General features: G+C 45.0%; 1 protein-coding gene across 2 annotated transcripts in view; it reads right to left on the minus strand.

Annotated features, from left to right (window-relative positions):
• The window catches only part of IGLON5 (IgLON family member 5), a 136,033-nt gene that overhangs the window by 11,969 nt on the left and 99,268 nt on the right, over positions 1 to 24,796 (minus strand). For both annotated transcript variants that reach the window (XM_072980366.2, XM_072980367.2), the window contains exons 3-6: positions 13,944 to 14,176; positions 9,011 to 9,130; positions 7,508 to 7,639; positions 7,031 to 7,151 (exon numbers count right to left, since the gene is read on the minus strand). In XM_072980366.2, coding sequence (XP_072836467.1) covers positions 7,031 to 7,151; positions 7,508 to 7,639; positions 9,011 to 9,130; positions 13,944 to 14,176 — 606 coding nt within the window. The remainder of the gene's footprint in view (positions 1 to 7,030; positions 7,152 to 7,507; positions 7,640 to 9,010; positions 9,131 to 13,943; positions 14,177 to 24,796) is intronic.

Here is a 24,796-nt window from a genome sequence, read left to right on the forward strand (position 1 = left end):
TCAGAAGTGGTTCACCATCCCCTTCTTCTGGAGGAAGGGCTGTGGGATTGTGCCCTTTGCCCCAAGGCTACAGAGGCTGACTCTTCTCCCTGGGGAATCAACTGCCAACCTTTGGCTCTGCAGCCAAATCCCTAATCGACCGTGCTATCCCAACTATAGATATAATTTTTGCAAAACAGACACACTTAGGTAACATTTACTGGCTGTTTTCTAAGGGGGAAAAAACAACACACAGAGGACAAACTCTTGTCTCAAAGCCACTCCTGCAAACTGAGCAAATCTCTCAACTTTGTTATTCCCCCCACATTAAAATATGTGCAAATTTCAGCAAATTTGGATCACAATCAAAACTGAAGCAAAATGGTCACTTTTTGTCAAATACCAGATATTTGTTACTGGTGGTTTACTCAACAGCAACGACTGGTATTCTGTATATCCCAAAGGGCATCTTTGTTTTTAGTTTACACTTCTCAAAGAAGTGAGCCTTTGCGACTGAAAATTAATGACACATTGGTGGGGAATCTGTGATATGATTCCCCCAGTGTTGTTCTTATTGTTTAAGGGTGGCAAATTGAGGGGAGGGGGAAATATATCAGAGATTTTAGGGGAAGGCTGCGAATTTTCCTTCTGCCTAATGCCCTTCATTGAAATTGTGTCCCTCTAATTGCTTTAAGAACCAGATAAAAAAGAATTCACAAGGAAAAGATAGCAATAAAGAGTAGGAAAAAACTGTCTGATCTGATATAAGGCAGCCTCCTATATAAAATCCCTCTGAATCTCATTATTTACAAAGGAAAAGAAAGTTCACCTTGGGGTCTGCGTGTAGATGGATATGACGTTTTCCTTTGTTAGCGTGTTTTAAATGATGAAACTGATCTTCACAGTTTCTACTGCTTTAAGTTTTTTCAGTATTTATCATGTTCAGTTGTAGTGTTAAGTGGCCTCCGGACACATTTTCAGAAGAGAAGCAAGGGCCTATCCAGGCACCCGGAACGCAAAAACATACAAAATTCAGATGGTATTATGGGGAGAGGGCCAAGAGTTTCCATCCAAAAACCAGCAGCTTTCCCTTAACTTTGATGCTCCAATCAAATTCAGTGAGCTTGGTGGCTATTTTAAAAGCAAACATAAAAATTTAGTGGATTTGATGACGGTTCTCCTACATAATTTTGGCCCTTTACACCAGCACAAATTAAGTGCCATTTGCTTTTTAATGGAACAGAACTCCAGTATTTTATGGCTGCTAGTGATTCAGTGATATTAATTCTGTTCTCTTTTGTTTTAACTGACAGCTTCTCAAACTCTCTATTTATGGCCCTATTGTTCTTGGGTGGCTTCCCCCGATCCTCTCATTTGGCACCGAATGTTTGGGGGGCACCCACAGCTCTTTCGCTGTTTCCTAATAAAATAAGACAAAGCGTAGCGGTTTCTTTTCACTGAACAGTTCTAACTGCAAATAGCCCCTCTGAGAACATAAGAGGTTTGAACCGTGAACTTTTATCACCAGCCTACCAAGGGGAGCACTAAAAAGAAACAACAGAGAGGCTGATTGGGAGATAATTGCAAATCACGGGTCAAACCCTGCAAAATCAGGTCTTGAGGGCTGAAGCGTGGGACTCGGCCACTCTGGCAAAAGAGAATGCTTGAAAACCAGGGATCATATCTTCATCATCCTCCCCGCTTCTTTCCTCAAACATCTCTGCTCTATCTTCGGATTTATGCCTTCCTGTTCGCTTGCCACATCAATGCAAATGTACAAAACAACCTTAGTACAGAAGGGATGGAACAATGACTCCATTGTGATCAGACATGGCGAGGTTTCCATTCCATTCATTGCTGCCTAATCAGACAAGCAGTATTTATTCCTCCGTGTAGTTGCTTTCTTCTAGTGAGGTCAAGACAAGACACAGGGCTTCCCTCCTCCCCACTTGATCTTCCGATTTACCTGGCAAGGTAGGACAGGATGAGAATGTGCAACTGGCTCGAGGTTACCTAGAGAGTTCCATTGCCAAGTACAGATTTCAACCCAGATTTCCTGGGTCCTAGTCCAGCACTCTAAGCACTCCACCCCACTGCTTCTCCGTGGATGGATTTTCATATCTTACCCCTACCTGTCCCTGTCCTCCATAGTAAACGAGACACCAAGAATACCAAAGGGAGAAAACAACCAGGCAAAACCAACTGGAAATCTGGACTTCAGTGGAACTGTCCAGGGTGCTGAAGTTGATTTACTGTAGAGTTCAGACTACAGATGGGAACAACTTAAGTTGTACCTCTTCCTCTTCCTGTAAGGAAGGTCAGGTGAGGGCATGTTAGTGCTCAAGGCCACAGTGCAGTGAGATTCATGATCTAGTGAGGATTTGAATCCTGGTCTCCTGAGTCCTAGTCCAACACATGCACCACTATGCCATGCAAAGCACGAGCTGAGCCCAATTCTGGGTACAAAAAAGATCCAAGCTTGGAAAGTGGCTTTCAAGAATAACAAATACAATGTTATGCTGAATCCAACTATAAATGAGCAGTGGGAGAGGGATGCTTTAGGATTATGGAGACAGCCTGGTGTAGTGGTTAGAGTGTTGAACTGTGGCTCCTAAGGGCAAGGTCCGAATCCTCACTAGACCGTGAAGCTCCCTGGGTGTCCCTGGGCTGAACAGTTTCTCACCTGACGTCCTCCACAGGGTTCTTAGTGATATAGTTGGGAGAGGAGAACCATGTGTGCTTCTTGACCTTATTGGGGAAAAGGCGCTCTGTGTGTGTGTGTGTGTGTGTGTGTGTGTTGTGTGTTTGCTGCCTTTCTCCTCAAAAGGGAACAAAGGTGGCTCGCAACAGAAAAAAATCAGCTTTAAAAACACTATATAAAATCAAATATTTTAAAAAAACGATTAGACATAAATTGTGATTAAATATAATCTGAATATAAAGGTTACAAGTAAATAAACAAATCTTTTCTTTTTCTGCTATAATTCCCAGAATCCCTAGTCTGCCCTGTGTTTTTTTCCCTTGCACCTTTTAGATAAAACTTAGAAAAGTTCAATTTTTTTTAGTTTTTGATTTTTTTTAGATTACAAAAATAATTTTTGGTACTCCAAAGCCTATAATCCCCTGGTCAGCTTGACCAGATTCTTTGCTGGAAGATTTGGGGAATTGTAATCATCATTATATGCCATCAGATCAATTCTGACTTATGGCGACCCCTTTCAAGGTCTTCCAGGTAGAGAGTACAGTGGTGCCCCACATAGCAACGATAATCCGTTCTGAAAAAATTGTCGCTATGTGGATTCGTCGCTATGCGGGGCAAAAAAAGCCCATAGGAGCACATTAAAACACATTTAATGCGTTCCTATGGGCAAAAAACTCACCATTGTGCAGAAATCCTCCATGCAGCTGCCATTTTCGCTGCCCGGTAAGCGAGGAAAGGGCGTGAAAACACAGCGGGCGTCCATTTTCTTTACCCGGCAGCCATTTTGGAACCACTGATCAGCTGTTAAAAAAACATTGCTATGCGACAATCGGTAAGCGAAACGCTTACCAATCATTGCAAAGCGATGTTTTGCCATTAGAAACATCGCAATGTAATCACTTTTGTGATCGCAAAAAACACATCGCTATGCAGATTCATCTTTAAATGAATCACTCGTTATGCGGGGCACCACTGTACTTAGAAGGGGTTTTCCAGTCCCTTCTTCCGGGGGGGGGTGGTGTCCTGGGACTGAACAGCTTGCCCAGGGCCACACAGGCTGGCTCTTCTCCCTGGATGCCCAGCAGGGAATTAAACTCTCTGGCTCCAAGGCCAGATACCTGACTCACTGAGCTATGCAGCCAGTTGTGCTTTACTTGGGAGTGTGAAACTCCATCTGTATTTATCTTCTCACATTTCTCCAAGTATTATCTGCATTGTTTTCTTGTCTTTGTTCTTACAGAGGGTTGGAAGACTCTGGGGTTTTCTTCCTGCGCTGAAATTCCTTCAGTTTTTAATGCAGTGTCCCTAATGCGAACATTTATATGTGCAATTTAGCAATTTGACACCACGGTTCCCCATGGGCCAAACCTCATTTGTGTGCTTTTAAAAAATCACAACAATTCTAGCTGTTCACATCTTAAAACGTGCATCTTGTTTTATTCGCAAATTATTTTTCGGGAAGCCCTTGTAAGCTTTGGAAATGTGCAAATCCACACAGACAGTGGTACATTTTCTCACCGCGGAGAGATAAATATAAATAGATTCTCATCAAGACCATCGCAGACAATGGCATGCGTTTCCATTTCCACCTCTCCCACTGGGCTGTGGTTTGTGTGCCAACTCTATATAGAGTGCCAGGGTTGTCGGGTTAGCAGGATCTCACTGCCTGAGAGTTCTGAGCCGAAACCGGAGGCTCAGGGGCTGAGAATTAAAATATCAAATAGGCCAAACCAAAGAACTTCTTGTTGGAATTCTAGCAACCTGCACATTACGCCTTTGGGAGCTTTGGAGGGAAGGGACTTTAAAGTGAATGTCAATCACAAAGTAGCAACCAATTCTTCCATCTCAAATTCCTTTTCCTGCCTTCCCCCCCCCCCCAGTTAGGGTTTTGTGGCAGTTATTTTATTTATTTATTTATTTATTTATTTATTTATTTATTTATTTATTTATTTATTTATTTATTTATTTATTCAGTTTCTACCCCGCCCCTCTAGACAAGGTCTACTCGGGGCGGCTTACAAAAATTAAAACACATTAAAACAATATAGAAGAATAACTAACATAATGCAATTATTATAATTAATATTATCCAAGATGGCAACATTAAGAACCAGAAAAAAGGGGAAGGAACTTAGGTGACTGGGGGGAAGGCCTGTCTGAATAACCATGTTTTTAGTTGGTTTTTGAACACACCCAGCGAGGGTGCCAGCCGAATTTCAGTGGGAAGTGTGTTCCACAGCCGAGGGGCAACTGCCGAGAAGGCCCGGTTTCTTGTTTTCTCCTTCCGGGCCTCCCTCGGCGTCAGTCCCCTCAGCCGTCCCTGCTGGCTATGTCGGGTGACTCGGGTAGATCTGGGTGGTTAAAGTTAAAGTTAAATAGTTAAATAGTTAAAGTCTATTAGCAAAGTCTGTGCTCTTCTGAGTATTCTCCACTCTGAAAAGGGTTCCCATATGTCCAAACTGACCTGAAGAACCCATGGCTATTATTATTAGATAGAGCACATGCGCAGCCAGTGCACCATTAAATTAACCCGTTAAGATCTTAAACTATGCAGCTATCTCTTGTTTGTGATTTGGGCATATATGAAGACTTTGTGAGTAAAAGAGATGCATTTTTAATTCTTTCTCAACACCAGTGTCTCTGACTGAATTTATTGAGCTTATTGCCAGCTAACATAAATTGAGGGAAATCTAACTAAAACTAACTAACAATAAGGGGAGGTATATTTGAGGGAAACTAATTATAAAACTCTGCTCTGTAGGTCCCTGTATGGATTTATTTCCACTGTGTAACAAAAGGGTTTAAACCAGCATTTCCTCACACACTCTGCCAATACTTCTGCCACTCTCCAACTCTCGCTGGCTCACAGAGGCTGAGAAGACAAGAGTTGGGGGGGCAGAACTTCTTCAGTGCTGCTGATTGTAGAAAAAGGCATGAGATGTGTTTTGGTAAATGGGCTCAGAATGGGCTACAACCAAACTAATCAGGGCACCTTAGAGCCGGGAGGCTGAAAATACTCTCTCTTTCTCTCTCTCTGCAGCTGACCAGGTACCAATGCATGCCCAACAGCTGCATTAAGGTTTCCTCATGTTGAGAGAGGCAGTGCCAGGAAGAGGTGGGAATCCAGGGCACTGGGAAACACCAAACACCTGTTTGTCCAGTCAACAATCTGGCATAAACTGCTGAACTGGCAGTTCATGCCCATCTCTACTCAAAACTCCTGCTAGAGCCTGCATTTTGGAACAAGAAGTCTCATGAGCTGCGCTGCTAGTGCTTCGCTCTTTGTCTCACTCCAAATAACATAGTGCGCCAAAAGAGGTGCCCCCACTGTCTCAGCTGTCTTGTCCCTTCCTTTTTAGTCTGCCAGTGGTGTGGCAGCACAACGTATGCAAAACATCTCCTATGATCCTAATGTTAGCTGGACATTAGCTGGGTTTCTGCTCAAGCTGAGATTTTCCTCTCTGCTTCTAGTCCTCAAGAAGCAAAGCCATTTCCGGAGAGCCCATGTAGTGCACAGAGATCTAGCTATTCAACTGCCAGGAAGTGGTGGATCTATATGTCTGGACCCCTGAAGCTTGAACGGTTATGAGGGTCCTTTCACAACCAGCAACGAGGCCTGGTAACCACTCCTATCTTCTTCAATGGGTTTGCTCCATAACAGATCATTGTTTTGTTTGTTTTTTTAATGTGGACTAAATCCGCTTCTTGGGAGGAAAGCAATGACAAACCTAGACAGCATCTTTGCTGAGAAAAGTCGGCATAGTCAAAGCTATGGTTTTTCCAGTAGTGATGTATGGAAGTGAAAGCTGGACCATAAAGAAGGCTGACCACCAAAGAATTGATGCTTTTGAATTGTGCTGGAGGAGGCTCTTGAGAGTCTGCAAGGACTGGAAGGAGAACAAACCTATCCGTTCTGAAGGAAATCAACCCTGAGTGCTCACTGGAAGGACAGATCCTGAAGCTGAGGCTTCAGTACTTTGGCCATCTCATGAGAAGAATCCCTGGAAAAGACCTTGATGTTGGGAAAGTGTGAGGGCAAGAGGAGAAGGGGACGACAGAGGATGAAAAGGTTGGACAGTGTCATTGAAGCTACCAACATGAATTTGACCCAACTCCCGGAGACAGTGGAAGACAGGAGGGCCTGGTGTGCTCTAGCCTATGGGGTCACGAAGAGTCGGACACGACTTAACGACTAAACAACAACAACAAAAAGCTGCTTCTGGGCTCCTTCTGGGATTAGAAGCTCTGAAGCTTGAGTTTCATTTGTCTCCTACTAGATCCGCTCTTCCTGCCAGGACATCTCTTTTCCTGCTCATCAGAAACACCCCAAGAAACAAGAGTAGGACTTACTGTTTGTCATCTTTGAACCACTGAAACTCAGCAGGTGGCACAGCCATGGCTTCACAGCGTAAGAGGGCTGTCTTTCCCAGCAGGGGCCGTGAGTCCTTGACATCTGTGATGGTCGGGGGATCTAAGAAGAGGGAATAATAGAAGTGAGAGCTATGTTAAGGATTTGGATGTGACATCTCAGACTTCCAATAGCTGGTCTTCCAATGAGAGAGATGCTGGGGAAAACCCTTCCAAGGAAAGGGCAGGGGAAAAAAAGCTATAAAAGAGGTAACCAAATTGTAGTCCTCCAGATATGGCCAGATTCTGACTTCCATTAGCCCTGGGCAACCCTGCCGAGGGTTAGGAATGCTACAAAGTACCATCTAACATCAGCCGGAGTCACTTTGCTAGAGCCACTTTTCTCTCCTCCCTGGAGCCTCTGGTATGGTTGAAAGGAGGTGAGCGGACAGGGCATGGAAGCGAGGGGGTCCCACTCACAATTGACAGTGATAAGGACACGCTTGCTGTCGGGCGTCGAGACCCCATTCGCCGTAATGCACTCGTACTCCCCAGCTTGCTGCCGGTTGATCTCCGTGATTTCCAGGTACTCCCCTTCACTGGTGAATCCATCTGTGGGAGAGGATTGGCGGGGTGGCGGGGAGGGGATCAGGGCCAGCAGTAGGGAGACAGACACAAACACAGACTTACATACAAGAAAACACATACAACAACGATAGTGTTATCAACACCTCCTACAGGTAGGGACTGTCTCGCTCTGGAGTTTTGGGTCAGAATGAATTTTTTTTTGGGGGGGGAGAGACTAAATATTCTGAGCATCCAGGCAGCCTTATTTCCCACCCCTTGGTCTTGGGATCCCCCCATCACACCCCCAAAATATGTTGGCCTCAAATGGCCAACTGTACCTCTAGAAGTCTGTAAGTGATATGATTTGCCATGTTTATATCCAATTTCCTGGTGGCTTCCAGACTCTTCTAGTTTGGAAAATGCCACCTTTTGAAAAGAAACTAGTAGAGACCATTGCCTAAAACAGGTCTGGAGGGAGTGGAGAGCTTACATTTATATGGAAAAACCATGTTCCACAAAGTTGATGGGAATATGAGTTGCCATTGGAGGACAAACTGGAGGAGGGGAAGATGAAGGCTCTTGGCCACTCCAAGAGGGTCACTTGTGGCTCATAGGCTACCCTTTGCCCACACATTATTTGGAATGTGTGGACAGAGGATATTGGCCAATTGATCACTTCCTATGCTCAGCATTTTCTTTTGACTTTATGTAGACTATCGCTGATGCACTACATCAATTACATTAAAAACGTAAAGTTTTTTGCCTCGCCTTTGCCTTGTTGCTAGTTTAGCTGTACCTTGAGTTGGTATATTTGGTTGCAGAACCAGAGGTTAAGAGTTCTAATCCCCACTGCACCTCCCAGGATCCCTGGGCACCCCCTGGGCAAGCTGAATCATCTCCAATCTTTTCAATCTCATGTGTATAAAGACTGGGCTGACCCTCTCTAGGATTCTAAAGGAATGCTAGACAAGAGTTAGGATTCTACAAATTAAATCAGGAACTGGTCAAAACAGTTTGAAAGATCTATCCAGCTGTTAGTGCACATCCACAGAAGCACACATTTGCAAAACCGGCGTTGTGCAATGCCTGCTGATTCATGTACTACAAATTGGAAGGAAGATTTCATCTGAATAATTGAAATTATAAATATAACAGAGCATAATGAATGGGATAGGTGACAAAATACTGGAACATAGAGTACTCCTGTTAGAACATTTAATCGACAGTCATGCTCACTTCCATGATATTCCATTGTATTTCTTATTGTGCCACAGTTTCCGAACTATTGCTCAATGGCGAGAATCTTTCTCTCTGTCAACTTTCCATTCAGACTGCAGACAGGTTGTTCATGGCAGGGCCCAAGAGCATGAAACAAAGGGAATATTGCCAGCCCCCTCCCCCCTCCAGCCTTCTTACCTTTCAACTGCCGCCAAGTTACTGTTGGCTCGGGCTTGCCCATCGCAAGGCAGAGCAGGTTAACGTTACTCCCCTCATTCACAGTCACAGCTGATGAGATATTGACAATCCGAGCTGGGACTGTAGGAGTATGAAAGACAACAATGGTGAATATCAAGGCAGTTTTATCCTCCTACCCCTAGGGGGTGCTCTCTTGTCTGAGACCACACAGGCCTTGAACCATTTGTCGACATGGTGCAGCAACTGAACAACTGATTGTCTTTCTCTTCCTGCTGTGAGAAAAAATTCCTAGGGAATCTCAGGACTGGGACTGTATAGCTAACGTAGGCTGCAAAGCTCAGTTTTGATTTGTTTGTGTGTGAGAGAGAGAGGGAGAGGGAGAGAGATTGTGAGACCCTCCTTGAGACCCTTGTCTGAAGGCCTCCAGAGGTTTCCAGTTTTGTTTGGGCAGTGAATCTATTCCAAGCTAAACTATGGACAAAAGATGCAAGATGCTGGCATTTAATGGAGGTTCAGCACCATGGACACCTCCTTTAACATTCTAACAACAAAAACTCGGAGTGGATTCCCTGCCCCCATGAAACGGGACCAGCAAACATCCACTGGGATCACCTTCCACTGCTGTGACATGATGGTGGGGCACATCTCCTGGCATCACAAGGCCCTGTCCCTAAGTCTCAGGGTTTGGCTTTGAGGTCTTATATAGGGAGTGGGATGTTGCTGACTTGGCCACGCCCAGAGTGGTCAACGAGACCAGATGGGCAGGATACAAATCAAATAAATAAATAAATAAAAATAAAAGCAAAATCCTGTGTTTAAAAGGTGACCTGTAACCTTCCTCATGACACTTCCTCCATTTCTGATGTGGAATGACCAGCCCACCCAGCGTAATGCCCCTCTGGAATTGGGGACAACTGGGATGAAAAGCAAATCCACACTTAAACGTCATCTCGTCATCATGATGGACATTTTTGCTCAATGGGTATAAATAGCTCTCCTCCGCCCCCCCAAAAAAACAACTGTGCTTCTTCAGCAAATCCCCATCCCATTGCTTTGGGGGTTAATTCCCAATAGCTCTTATCTCTGCCTGGGCGGAAGAGCCCCTTGCCAAAACCAAATTGCTTTCTCCCCTCTCCTGATGGGGCCTAAGGATATTTATTGTCAAGTGTGTGTGTGTGTGTGTGTGTGTGTGTGTGTGTGTGTGTGTGTGTTTAGGGAGGTGATGCTGATGATGGGGAATGATAGAGAAGCTGAGAGCAGCTGTTTCCTGACTCCCAGGCTGCTGCTTGTTCCAGACCGGGTCCAATCAGCTTCTATTGTACCAGCTTCCCAGTTCCATGGGAAACAGGGGAGGGGTGTAATTATGGGGTGGCTGGTTTTGCAGTTGTGGCTTTTGCCAATGCTGCAGAAATCCCGGACGTGGTTGGAAACTGGTGCAGGAGCTGATAATGAGAGAGAGGGAGAAAGAGAGAGAGAAGGAAGGAGAGCTGTTTCCAGTTGGCTTCGACAGCTAGGGAGAGATTCTGAATTGTCCAAGATCAAAGTTGAACCAGCCCCTGGGATTCTTGGCAGCTTCTTAGGATGATCAACTGCATCTGTGCTACAAAGGTTATTGGAGCAGACAATGTCATGGACAGATCTGGCCTATAACCTCTCTGCCGAGTTGGGTAAGTTACTTTTCCAGATCAAATCTCCCCAAATAATGTTCTGCATTTTTGCCTTTTCAGAGGTTCTCTGGGATAGCCTGAAGTCAACCATGCACTACTGCAGACATTGTCCACTTCAGTGGGGCTTGGACAGGAAAACTGATTGTGTCCCTGGGAGAAACATATTTCTATATTTGATCCTAAATACCCCAAACCCTTGGAGGATTCAGCCTGCCAGCACTGCTTGAACTCCTCATCTTCCCACTAGACCAGAGGTGGGCACCTGTGATCTTCCAGATGTTGTTCAGCTATAACTCTCATATAGGATTGAGAAGAAATCATATTCAATTGTTTTCCTCTAATGAGATGGACAGTCTCAACATGTCAAGAAAGGCTACTGAGAGCCCAGCACTCCTATGAGATGCTTTGCCTTCAGTGTGAGATCAAGATGAGCATTTTTTTTCCTCTTGTAAAGGTTTTAACAATTTTGCAGATTATCTCTGAGCAAAACGAACATCCTTCCCCTTTGGGAAGCAAATGCAGAGCAAACGCGAATTAATTTTTAAAAAGACTGAAACAACCCATTCAATGCTTCTAATTTTGAAAAACTCCTGCAATAGTGCAGTGGTGATCGTAATTTAGTTGTGCATGTATGCAATTTATGTCAAGTGCATAATTGATATCCAAAGTGCATGAAAACCATTCTTGCAAATGTGATAATTGTCACTGAGACTGACCCAAACTATCTTGCTATGTCTTAGGTGAGGAAAGAAAATAATCTGTGGTTTATTTTTTTCACATGTGAGAACAAGCTAAGCTAGGATCTAGCTTTAGCCAATTTAGCCAATGTCAAGTGGGTAATGGGATCTGCAGTCCAACAGCATCTGCAGGGCCGCACATTTTCACCTTTGTTCTAGGCTAGTGGCTCCCAACTTTGGGTGCCCAGATGTTCTTGGACTACAACAACCAGAAATCTTGGCCCGCACAGCTAGTGGCGAAGGCCTCTGGAAGTTTTAGTCTAAGAATATCCGGGGACCCATGGTTGGGAACTAACTGATCTAGACTTTTGCTTGCCTATATTGACCAGATTTCCCAATTAAGTGAAGTTAATGCTGATAGTGTTGAATCCGAACACAAGAAGTGTATCCTGGAATAACAGCACTTGAACTCAGCGCATCTTTCAATTAACTTATGCAATCAATGGATAAGTAAGACATCGTAGTGACGTGATAAAAAAATTGAGCAAATTATCCTCCATCCCCAAAACAGTCGCATTTCGATTGGCCCAGCTTTCTTCCCCCAATAGATAGGTTTCTCTCCCAAACAATAGCAATGTGATTGATCTCTCATGGGTGGTATTTACAGTCTGTTGAGATCCACCAACCAGTGAATGGACCAAGGATGTGGGGTTGAAATTCCCTGAAGTATCCTATCCAGATAAAGTATACAGTGGTGCCTCGCTAGACAATGATAATCCATTCCACTGAAATCGCTTTTTAGCGAAATCATTGTCTAGCGAAAAGCATTTCCCCATTGGAGTGCATTGAAACCTGTTTAATGAGTTCCAATGGGGAAGAATCGTTGTTGTCTAGCGAAGATGGGCCATAGGAAAGCCGCTTTGTGAACCGCCGATCAGCTGTTTAAATCGCTGTCTTGCGAAGCTTAGGTCCCGAAAACACCCGTTTTGCGAGCGCGGAGGAAGCTGTCAAAATCATCGTCTAGCGAAAATCGGTTTGCGAAGCAGGGACCAAACATTGTCCAGCGAAATTCCCCCACAGGAATCACTGTTTTGCGAATCACTATAGCGATCACAAAAAGCCAATGTCTAGCAAAAAACCTGTCATGTGGGGTAACTGTCTAGTGAGGCACCATTGTACAATGAACCTATAATGGGGAGATATGGCTACCCCTTAAGAATGCTACACTTTGAAAGTCATCGTCCAAGCTCTCTTCCATCATCTCACCCAATACTGAATTTCTGTTCAGTTTAATCAGTGGCCAATATGTCCGTAATCACCAGGCCAGAATTATGGGTGGCTTTGAAGCTCATTTCTTGAGTCTTCCAGGAGTTCTTATCTCTTGACAAACCTTGAGGGAAGATTCTCTGTATCCTGATTGTTTAAAGGCACTCTGGGAGGCCCTAGCACTTTCCAGCTCCTCCACTCCTCCAGCATCATTAAACAGCAGCTAGAAGAAAGTCAAGGATTCATAGCCTGCTTTGATCTCTACATGTTTCAGTGCGAATGCAAAGCGGTATATAGAAAGAAACAAATAAGAATGGTACAAAAAGGCTACAAAGACGAAGGGATTAGGGATGGAACCAGTTGGACAACTCTTAATTAATCCAAAAACAAATAAACAAAGAAAGATTGGAAAACTTCCAGTATCTCATTACACTGACCATGCTGACTAGGGATACTGGGATTTGTAGTTAAAAGAGATATCCTTCCCCCCCCTCCCAACTTTGCAAAAGGCACTGCATACCTTTTATACTTTTTCTTCCTTAATTCATTGTCTGTGACAAAGAAAAAAGAGAAAAAGAAGCAACAGGAAACGATAGGATGGCTATGAATAGGTGTCCTGCTCAGAACTCTGTGAAGTTCCCTGAACAAGGCAGGATGTTTGCATGACAAAAGCCCTCCCTGCAAAACCAAAGTAATAAATCTTCACTTGTCCCATCTTTGCAACTTAGGATGAGAAACCTGTTCTATTTTCCTCCTTGTCATCAAGGATCATAAGAAATTCTCAGGCTCCCTCAATACCGTTCCTGCCATAGCCAGAAGGACGTTCTGTTCAAGTCAGGCAGGGTTTTGCACAAATCAGGCAGGTTTTGTGCAAAATTGTGCCATTTGTACAAACAGCATAAAACCAAGATGACTGTGGTCCATGTTTCATGGACATTTAAGCATATGAAGAACTGGATGGTTGCTTTGCATCTTTCACACCCAGCAGGCCGTCTGTCCTTGCTGCACATGTGTGCACGCACGCGCATGTTGCTTCATGGAAAGGATGCTCATTTTGCACAGATGTATTTTGTGGAAATTGAGGAGACTTTAAGCAATTGGAACTCTTTAAGCAGTCTAAACTCTTGGCTGGAGGCAAGGAATCTCAAGGGGCTTGACCATTCCCTACTGTGGTGTCTCATGAGTTTGAGACCAGCTAAATTACCAAGGGGAAAGAAGCTAGCAAATACTCCTTGCATCCCTCCACAAACAGCTGAGGTCTTTTGGATCATCAAGAACCACCTTAAGCAGCTTACAGTCCTGCCTCTTCCCCCATATCCGTACCGTGGACAATGAGGTACACCTGAGAGGTGTGGGGCTTATCTTGTGTCTGGAAGGAGCACGTGTAAAGTCCTTCGTCGTACACGTCCACTTGAGTGATGACGATGCTGAACTCGGAAGGGCTGTAGGTGAGCAGCTGCACCCGGGAGTCGATGGACCACTTGTCATTGCCAGCGTAGAGGATGTTGGAGCGGTTCAACCACGCCACACGGGTCACCTGTTGGTCTATGTAGCAGCTGTAGAGGAGAGAGGCGGAGGTGGCAGAGGTGAGTGGAAGGGGCAAGACACGAAGGACGTACGATGTAGAGGGGGACAATTTTTAAAAAACTTCAAGTTCTTTTCCTCCCAAACATCAAGGCAGTCACCCTGCCCCAGAGATGGAAATCATCATAATCATCATCTTAGAACTGCAAGGCTGGAAGGGACCCTATGGATCATCAAGTCCAGCCCCTGTCAAGGAGGCAAAGGTTGGGAATCAAATGTCCAATCTCTGGCTCTACAGCATTTCTCATGCATCTGATTTTTCAAAAGTTCAAATACCTTTCCAAACCTAAGATACAGTGGTGCCCTGCTTGACGATGATAATCCATTCCAAGAAAATCGCTGTTAAGCAAAATCGTCGTCAAGTGAAAAAAAACCATTGGAATGCATTGAAAACCGATTAATGCATTCCAATGTGGAAAAACCTCATTGTCCAGCAAAAATCGCCCATAGAGAACCACCGATCAGCTGTTTAAAATCGCTGTCTTCCAAAGCAGGGGTCCGGAAAACAGCCATTTTGCGAAGGGAAGCCATTTTGAAGAGCCGGAAAAATCACTGTTTAGTGAACAAACGGTTTGCAAAGCAGGCTCCTAATCGACGTCAAGAGGAAAAACTCCATTGGAACCATCATTTTGCGATCACAACAGCGATCGCAAAAAACTCATCGTAAAGTGATTTCGATGTCATGCGGGGTAAGCGTCTAGCGGGGCACCACTGTATTTGCAAAGGTTTGCTCAATTCTTCCAAAACAAACTCAAACATTCTTCTACCCCAATTATTTTTCCATGTGCATTCATATATACATACATATATATATATATAAAATCATCATATGTCACATTTATGCAAATTGGCATCCTCCTTTGCTCCCTCCCCTTCGCGGAAGCGTGCACACACATGCTTTTTTTTAGCAACACATAAGTAGTCACTGGATCTGTGTGTCAATGGTCCTGAGCGAATGACGTATTGCTGAATTGATAAGCAGAAAAGCTGCACCTACTTCTATCTCTACATGCAGAGTGAAATCCAGGTTATTATAGCTGTGCATATATTGAGGGAAGGAGAAAGGAAGAAAGGGAGGGAAGCGGGGAGGGTAGAGAAATAACTTCAGGGTTCTCCTCAGTCCTGGCGAAGCCTTTGGCTGTTTCTCTCCACCAAGTCCTTTGAAGTCCAGAAACCCATGTTATTACAGCTCTTTTTATCACATCCTAAAAACTTGAACACCTTCCAAACTGCAGATTTATGGAAATAATGAGCGTTTGGAGGAGGAGGGGTGGGAATTAAATGAGTCCGAACTCGTTGAACTCGCCTGCCTATTTTTGATTCTACACACACAGATTTTGCAACGTTAACTCTCCTTCGCCAGGGTGGGCTGGACTCCATCCGCTCCCAAACCTTGGTCTTCTCAACCCTCAACCTTAAACCCCCCACCCACCCGGGTGACAACGCGTTCAATCTCATTTTTATGGGCCCTCTTTCTTTTCGCCCCATAGCTCCCAGCTGGGAGATTTAATTATCGGAGTGGTTTTCTCTCACCTTGAAGGCGAGTGGGCGCTAAGTAATCCCGTTTCTTGGTCCCTGACAGCTGTCAGGCGTAGATTGGACAAGTGTTCTGTGATAAGTGGAGATGAGATGGGCGGTAGGACTTCTGTGTGCCTCCATTCAAATTATCACTGACCCTGATATTTTATAGAAACGGTTATTCCTCCTCCTTCGCATCGTGCAACGCCCGGAGAACTGAGCTGTACACCACATCACGCTCTAGCTGGAGTGGCCCAGCCACGAGAAAAGGGTGGAATCTTTGCACCATAAAAGGCGAAATCAACACATTCTCTTGTTACAGAATTACGTATTTTCCCAGATTAAAATCCAAAAGGAAATGAGGAAAAGCTTGAAGGAGACTAAAAATCTTCAGAAGAGAAAGGGGGGAAGGTTCTACTTAACCACCTCCCACCCGTCTCTACCCTCTTGCTGGCTCACACTTGCACCCTGCTTTCATTTTATTGATGAATATTGTTTATAGCCAGGTTTTACCTCCAGTGACTTCGAGGAAGTGCTCTCTTTCTCCCTCTGACATCCCCACAACAACAGTTCCGTGATGTAGGTCAGGTTGAGAGACAGAAAGATTAGCTCAAACTCAGCCACTGTGTTTAGGTTCACCGGGGATTAAGATTTCTGAATTCCCAGTCTAAAAGTCTAACTACTACACTCTTTCTTCCTCTCATAGATATATAGAAACCGAGGAGGAGAATTTTGGGGGTACTAAATATTTGGCCATGAATGGGCTAAGACATTCTGTTCGCACCCTCTCCTCTATTTGCCTTGAAGACCATCAACAGAAACCATGCCTTCTCGGTCAAGGCCCCATCCTTATCGAATCGGCTTCCCATAGCAGTATACCAAGCCTCCTCCCTCCCATCATTTAAGAGAATGTTAATCACTGTTCTGTTTCAAGATACATTCAAGGACATCCTCTCTTAAGTTTTGATCTGTTTCCCCTAATTCCACCATCCTTTGCGGTCTCTTTCAATTAGGGTTCTAGCTCATTTATGGATGTTGGCATGTTGAGTGGATGTTGCATTGCATTGTTGTAAACTGCCGAGAATGGTATAAAGGTACACCTTGTCACTTGAAATGTGCAGTGGTGGGAAAGGTAGCAATGGGCAAAATTCTTTTTCCCATTCAACTTTCAGTCCCATGGATTCCAACCTTCTCTTTCTGTTCCAGTTGTTGGGTTGCATGTACAGTGGTGCCCCGCATAGCAACAATAATCTGTGCAGCAAAAATAGCTGCAAAACTATTTTGTCACTATGTGAGTTTAAAAAGCCCATAGGAATGCATTGAAACCCCTTCAATGCGTTCCTATGGGCTTAAAACTCACCTTAAAGTGAAAATCCTCCAAACGGCTGCCATTTTCGCTGCCCAGTAAGCGAGGAATCTGCGCGAAAACACAGTGGGCGGCCTTTTGTTTACCCGGTGGCCATTTTGGAACCACTGATCAGCTGTTAAAAAAAATAATCGCTTTGCGATGATCGGTAAGCGAAACAGGGTACCGATCATCACAAAGCAATTTTTCCCCATAGGGAACATCACAATGCGATCGCAAAAGCGATCACCAAAAAAAGCATCACTATGTGGTTTTGTCGTTAAACGGGCCGCCTGTTAAGCGAGGCACCACTGTATCTTGTTTTAACCCCCCCCCCAAGAAATGTTTCATTTGACAACCTTGCTGTGTCTGGCCTTTCCATCAACCCTCCAAATCCTGACACAGGGAAAAAGAAGAAGGGAGGGGGGAATCTTGGTTAATAAGATGGATAAGGAAGGAGGACAGATAAATGGGTTAGGAAGAAACCAGGGCCCAGAAGCGATGGCTGCCTCAGCGCCCGTCCTTCCTGCTTTTCAAAATGTCTACTCAGCCATTATGGGTTCTTTGAAGGCAAGGTAGGATAAAAAATGGGATTGAGCGAGAGGACGTTTGGCCAGGAAAACATTAGATATTGGCCAGAATCCAAGTAAATAATTAAACTGACATAAGCTCATTAGCGTAAGTTTCAGCGGTGAATTGCCGCTAGATAAGACGTCGACATTTTGGATTCCTTTTCATGCATCAAGTCACAAGACTGGTGTGAGAGGAGAAATTCAACGGCCGATTCCTTCACTAGCAGCAGTCGCCACAGAGATTTATGCCATCGGGGAGGGAACAGACCTAAGGAACAGGATTCTGGCCGCTTTAATAAGATCTGAGCCTTATCCAGATACTACTCATTGGCCGTAGTTTTAGAACTGACATTAAAAAAAGAGAACACTTCTTTCTGATTAATAACTTGTGAAAGGCGTTGCCACAGGATCACCGGTCCATTAAAAAGCTTTAAAAGATTAGCAGGATAAAAAGTTTAGCAATGTCTTGTAAGCGCTCTCAGGATAACACACAGATGGGCAATTTAGTCTGATAAATAATAATAACTGTGTGTCATCAAACTGATTCTGGCTTATGGCGACTCTTTCCAGGATTTTCCAGGTAGAGAATACTCAGAAGGGGTTTACCCTCCCCTTCTTCTGGAGGGGAGTGTGCCCTGGGACTGTACAGCTTGCCCAAGGCCACCCAGGCTGGCACTTTTTCCAGAAGACACAGTGGGGATTGGAACTCCACAGCCAGATGCCTAAACCACTAGGCCATCCAGCCTGCTATTTATTCTGAACCCAAAGAAAATTTGGCTGTTACCTGGAGCACGAAAGACCATGTCCAAAATCAGAAAACAAAACTGCAAGTTATTCTTATATTATAAGTGACTAGAAGTCTACTTCCAGTTTTTGCAAAGTGGGCATGTTTTGGTCCTAAATGGTGGGACAGGCACTGTAATAAATCATCATTACTGGAAACTTTCAGAAGCATCATTTAGTTGAGTTTTGGAGGGTTTTTTTTAGCTGAGATTTCTTTCCCTTTTTAAGAGATGCAAAAAAAAAAAAAAAAAAAAAAAAGACACAAAACCAGCTTGTTTTTGTGGAATTTTACAGTTGTGGAGATGTCATGTTTACGCAATAGCAATAGAAGTGATCTTGTTTCCATGTAAGCTTTCCATGGGATCAGAAAATAGGGGGGCAAGAATCATAATTTAAGGTTTCATGGAGAGCTGTGTGGATACAAGAAGCTCCCACCCTTCATCCTGGTTGTAGTCACATGTTCAAAGTGATAACAAAGGGGGTGGGGCCGGTGTGGTACTTCCCATTATCTTAAATATTGAATAGAAATGGCATCATGTTTGCATAACAAAGCCTCCCTGTAAAGAGAAGTATATCTTTACTTTCCAGCTTAACTCAAGCATTCAGCCTGTTAATACCCCGATGTTGAGGTTTTTGCTGCTGGAATGAAGAAAGTTTGAGGTCAACATCAATGGGTTTGTGTGAGAAAGGATGTCTGCGTTCTGGTAGCAATTAAATGTTCTGGCCTGAGTATTTAGCCAGAGGACACCCCTTTGGTTATGTCAAACCCAGTTCAGGTCAGTGACCCTTCAGGCTGTAATTTTAAAAAATGAAACAAAAATAGAGTAAACCCCATGAGCCAGAAGTCTGCCCACCCTGGTTTTAAGTGACCTTGTGCTATCCTGTAGGAATGGGAGAGAATTATGTATGTGCACCAGAGTTAGTTATATCCCAAATTCCAAACCCAATTGTCCTGATTCACACCAGGTTCTGTGGAGTCCAGTTGGAAGAGGAATAGTAAGAAGGTGAATTGAATTTAGAAGTCATTTCAGTGTCTGGAGGAAAAATTAATTGCATAAGACGAGAGATGGGCTCAAGCCAGATGGTTCGTGGTTCGCAGCTACGCACAAACCACAAACTTTCACGAACCCCCTGAAAAGCGAACCCCCTGAAAGTCCGTAGTTCGTTTTTCAGATTTGTGCCAGGGTAGAACTGCCTTTTTTTAAAAAACTTTCTTGGGCTCCGTGATCACTGCGGATGGGGACAGCAGCCCCGAAATTAAAAGATGCCTGTTTCTTGGGAGGAAAGCGATGACAAATCTTGACAGCATCTTAAAAAGCAGAGACATCACCTTGCCGACAAAAGTCCGAATAGTCAAAGCTATGGTTTTTCCTGTAGTGATGTACGGAAGTGAGAGCTGGACCATAAAGAAAGCTGACCGCCGAAGAACTGATGCCTTTGAATTGTGGTGCTGGAGGAAACTCTGGAGAGTCCCCTGGACTGCAAGGAGAACAAACCTATCCATTCTAAAGGAAATCAAGCCGTGAGTGCTCACTGGAAGGACAGATCCTGAAGCTGAGGCTCCAATGCTTTGGCCATCTCATGAGAAGAGAAGACTCCCTGGAAAAGACCCTGATGTTGGGAAAGTGTGAAGGCAAGAGGAGAAGGGGATGACAAAGGATGAGATGGCTGGACAGGGTCATCGAAGTGACCAACATGAATTTGGCCCAGCTCCGGGAGGCAGTGGAAGACAGGAGGGTCTGGTGTGCTCTAGTCCATGGGGTCACGAAGAGTCGGACACGACTAAACGACTAAACAACAACAACAAAAAACTGCCTGTCCACCTCCCTCCCACTGCCCCTATCAGCTCCCTACTTTGTCTTGTAGGCTGTATCGCTGCTGCAATCATCCTAAGAGGCAGGAGGCCCAGCTTTAAGGACCCAGGCCGGATGCTTCTGTGTATGTGCCCACCTGTCAACGGAGCAGTGACAGCTTGAAGCCAAGGTAAGGAACTACTGGGGGCAGCGGAGGGCGGACAGGTTGGACGAGCATCCCTTTTGCCAAACAAAACAAAGTGATTTGGGGGGGAGGGAATTGGTGCTTTGTTTCAGTTAGGCAAAACAGGATTCCCAAACCAAACCACGAACCAGCCCCGTTTGAGGGTTTTTCTGGTTCATAGTTTGGTTCATCATGCCTGTCTCTAGATAAGACGCCAGTTTCTTCTGCCAATTAGTTGTTGGTTGGGCTTTCCAAAAGCAAAATTTTAAAGACCTCTAGCCGGTCTCCTCCCCAATCATAGCTGTCGAAAATTCAGCAAGTTTACCTCCCCAGCATGCCTCCAACTTTCCTGCCCATCCGTGCAAAACAACAACAACAAAAGTTAAACCCCTTCTAGTTTTCCAACACACTGACTCCACAAATTAACAGAATGATGTGGATCTGGGGCATAAATTGCAGCAGATTGAATCAGGATACATTCAGTTTTGATTTGCTTTGGAAGAATTCCCCAACATGCGCAGATGGCTTCATATGAATTCAGTTTAAAAAAAAAATGAGAAAGCAAAAACAGGTGGATTTTCTTCGCCCCTCTGGCATAGCTCCCTGAAAAGCAGGTTACAAAACTTTTCAATAAAATGAAATAAAATAAAAGCCAGGCTTTCAGGGGAGAGGCAGAAACAAACAGGGAGCAGCGACTCCCACCACAGCCTGCTTTAGAGCTTCTCCGGCTGCTGTAGTAGAACAGGAGGGGGGCGGAGGGAGGCAGGATCAGGCCAATTTTTGATCCGTTCCAATTTACGGGAGATCACTTCTGTGCGGGAGGGTTCCTCCGGCTCACGGACCTCATCCTAAGGGGTGGAATAGAGGAATTGGGATTCCGTGGTGCAGCACTTATTCCTCCCTTCTCCTTGCATCCTTGCAATCCCAGCCAGGGCTCTGCCGCCCCGCCCCCTTCTATTCTGCAGAGGGAGGAGGAGGAGGAGGAGGAGGGAGAGAGGTCTTGCGAAGTAGGTCACAGCCTCTGCTGATTCAGGCTGGTGGGAACGGCGGCGCAGTGCAGGTTGCCTGCAATTTGGGGGGGAGTGTCAGTGGGAATTGTGTGCTGGGGATGGGAAGGAAATAGGAGGGGCACAGTTGGGCAAGCTGGTTCACAGTTTCTAGCCAAGGTGTGTGGTCAGTGGAAAGGACAGGGTGCTGCCCCTAAAACTCCACTCGCCTCCCAGCTGATTGCCCCGATCAGGTGGGCACATGCTCAGAGGCAGTGAACGGCTTCCCTGCAAGGAACCCGTTTGCTGCCACGGAGCGTGGCACCTGGGCACCCAGAGAAGAGGAGGCAGTGGTGGAGCGGTAAGAGCAGGCCAGAGGTGGGGAAAAGGAGCAGGAAGGAGGTGGGCAGGCCGCCCCCGTGGGCTGAAGCAAACAAAGTGCCAATGGGGGTGGGGGAAAAACATTGGCCATTTTGTTCTGTGTCCCTGAACTGGGTCACTAACTCAACCATGAACGAGCCCAGTTTGTCGGTTTCTGTGATTCGCGGTTCGGTTTGTGCCCATCTCCAGTCCTGATCTCTCGGATGCATGATAAGTGAACAGAGTTTTTGAGCAAGCCATAAACATAGGGCCAGTTGATTCCACCAGCTGCTGAGAGTGATGTGAAGTTCATCTCCCAGTCCAGTGTCCCAGTTTAACTGGAAAGCCACCGTAGCACTGGAGAACCACCCAGGAGCACTTCTTCAAATCTAGATCTGCCATTTGAAAACCAGCAAGGAGAATTGTGGGGTTTTTTTCTGGGTGGGGCAGGGTAGAGCTCCAGAAATCTCCAGCGTGGCACTGTGGACGTGATGCTGCTTGCAAAAATGCAGAAGAGGAAGGTTCTGGGTTTGAATTCTGAGTGCAGACCACAAGGAAAGGAGGCTGGCTATCCCATGCCTTTAAACAAGAAATGACCCCAAATAAGTAGACTATGAGTTAAGTTGCTTATGGCTTCCCAGATATAGTTGAATTATCATTTTCCTTATTCCTCCTTACTGGCAGCAGTTGATGAGAGGGTCATCCAACAATTTCCAGAAGCTCCCATGTTGCCCACACAAAACAAGTAGAGATTGGGGAGATCTGATTTAGAAAGCATCAGGGGCGCATGCGGACAGAGTGTGTTAAATATCTACCCCTCTCGAGAGGCACATGCCCTTCTCTCCAAGAAACTCTCTTCCAGTAAAGACCATTCCTTGACTGTCAATCTATTCAGCACTAACTAGTCAGGCCTTTCCAGCCTCTGAATTCAAAGAGAGCCTCATCTGTCTGCAAAGAGTTTTCCTCCCTCTCTTGAGTCCATTGAGGTTGGTTGCTGTAAGCAATCATATTTATTTGTTAGTTGTTTGATCTGTTCGATTCCAAATACCTTGTTTCCCTGAAAACAAGACCTAACCTGAAAATAAACCCTAGTAGGATTTTTCAGGATGCTCGTCATATAAGCCCTAGCCCCAAAATAAGCCCCACTTAAGTGAAAGCCTGCCCTCCAACTTTGTGCAGCAACCCGAAGAAGATGACATGACTGTATTTGAATCAACGTTGATGGTTGTACATGAAAAAAAGTAAAGCATCCCCTGAAAATAAGTCCTGATGTAATTTTTTTGGAGCAAAAATTAATATAAGACTCTGCTGCACAGCTAGAGGAATTTAACCAAAATGGAACACTCTTCAACACTCCTTATTCACACCCCTGTTATGGTTGAGAAACTGTACCCCACACCTTTCTAGATGTTTTGAGCAGAGACAGGAAAGGTTTTATTAGTCCCTTTGTTTGTTTTCTACACAACCCTTAGAATTCCATGCCAGCGATCAGATCCTGGGAGGTCAGCTGGGAGACATTTCCCGTTGGTGAATTAGAAACGCAAGGAATGGCGACCATCAGGCCTTGTTTGACCAGGGCCGATGCTTCAGTTCGAAGGGACTTTTGGAAGAATGTCTGTGTGTGGCTCGCCTCCTGAACAAGGGAGGAGGAGGAGGAATAACAGCATTGCAACCCATGTGTGCGTTTGTGTACATAAATGTCCAACCAAACATGGCATCATCTGGAGTGGAAGGCTCACACAGACAAATCAGATTATGCTAGGCTAGGTGGACAATCTGTCTTGATGTAACACAGCTTGTTCCAGATCAGCAGCCCTCCCGGGCCTTGAGATTTTAGGTCGAGAGCAGCCACACAGACCCCAAACCTTTCCTTTCAGTTCCAGAACCGCAGACCTGGCAACCTTGTGAAAGGAAAAGAACAAATCGTCCAGATGTGAGGAGCAACTTTACCGGCTTCACGGTTGTCCGTGAGATGCACAGACCATCAAAAATGCTTCAGCCCCAAGGGAACGAAACAGGAAGTGGTGGGGAGTCCACTTTCTTTTGAAAAATAGAGGGGGAATCTCTGGCATCAGTGGTGTGACACTGCAGGCTTCCAGGAACAACAAACTATAGCTGTGTGATGGACATTCTATTCTATTCTATTCTATTCTATTCTATTCTATTCTGGGCAGAGGGTGGGAATCGCTCACCACAAATGCATGATTTTTTGCTCCTAGAAGTGCCAGTTGGTCACGCTTTGCCCATCGCTGTTACAAGGCAAAATTTGACTTTTCCTTGGAGGAGGCTCTTGAGAGTCCCCTGGACTGCAAGGAGAACAAACCGATCCATTCTGAAGGAAATCAACCCTGAGTGCTCCCTGGAAGGACAGATCCTGAAGCTGAGGCTCCAACACTTTGGACGTCTCATGAAAAGAGAAGGCTCCCTGGAAAAGATCCTGATGTCAGGAAAGTGTGATGGCAAGAGGAGAAGGGGACGACAGAGGACGAGATGGCTGGAGAGGGTCATTGAAGCGACCAACGTGAATTTGACCAAACTCTGGGAGGCAGTGGAAGACAGGAGGACCTGGCGTGCTCTGGTCCATGGGGTCACGAAGAGTTGGACACGACTAAACGACTAAACAACAACAACAAGCAGACTGATTTTCCCATGTTCTAAACTGTGTAAAGGACCTCTATGGGCAAAAAAACACCCTCTGTGGCTGATGTGATCCTTCAGGACATAGGGTGCCAGGAGACTCCACGCCCAGGGCTTCAGCTCCTCTTATCTGCAAGCGTACTGCCTTCACAGGCTATTGGTGGCGTAGCTGAAGACAGGGTTAGGATTCACAAGAGCACCAGAATGCCAGCATTAATGCGTTTACGTTAAATGGAAAATTAATTTATTGATGTTTTTTCTTTATTACTTCTTGTTGTGCTGTTAAATAGTACTCAGCTGGCTTTATCCAGCACTTGCTTTTAACTGAGAACTCATTTAATTGTGCTTTTTACTACTACAGGAATATAGATGGTCTTTCTAATTGTATCGGTTTCAATTCTCATTGGGAGCCAC

Source organism: Pogona vitticeps, chromosome 9 (genome assembly GCF_051106095.1).
Source record: "Pogona vitticeps strain Pit_001003342236 chromosome 9, PviZW2.1, whole genome shotgun sequence".
Taxonomy (NCBI): Eukaryota; Metazoa; Chordata; class Lepidosauria; order Squamata; family Agamidae; genus Pogona; species Pogona vitticeps.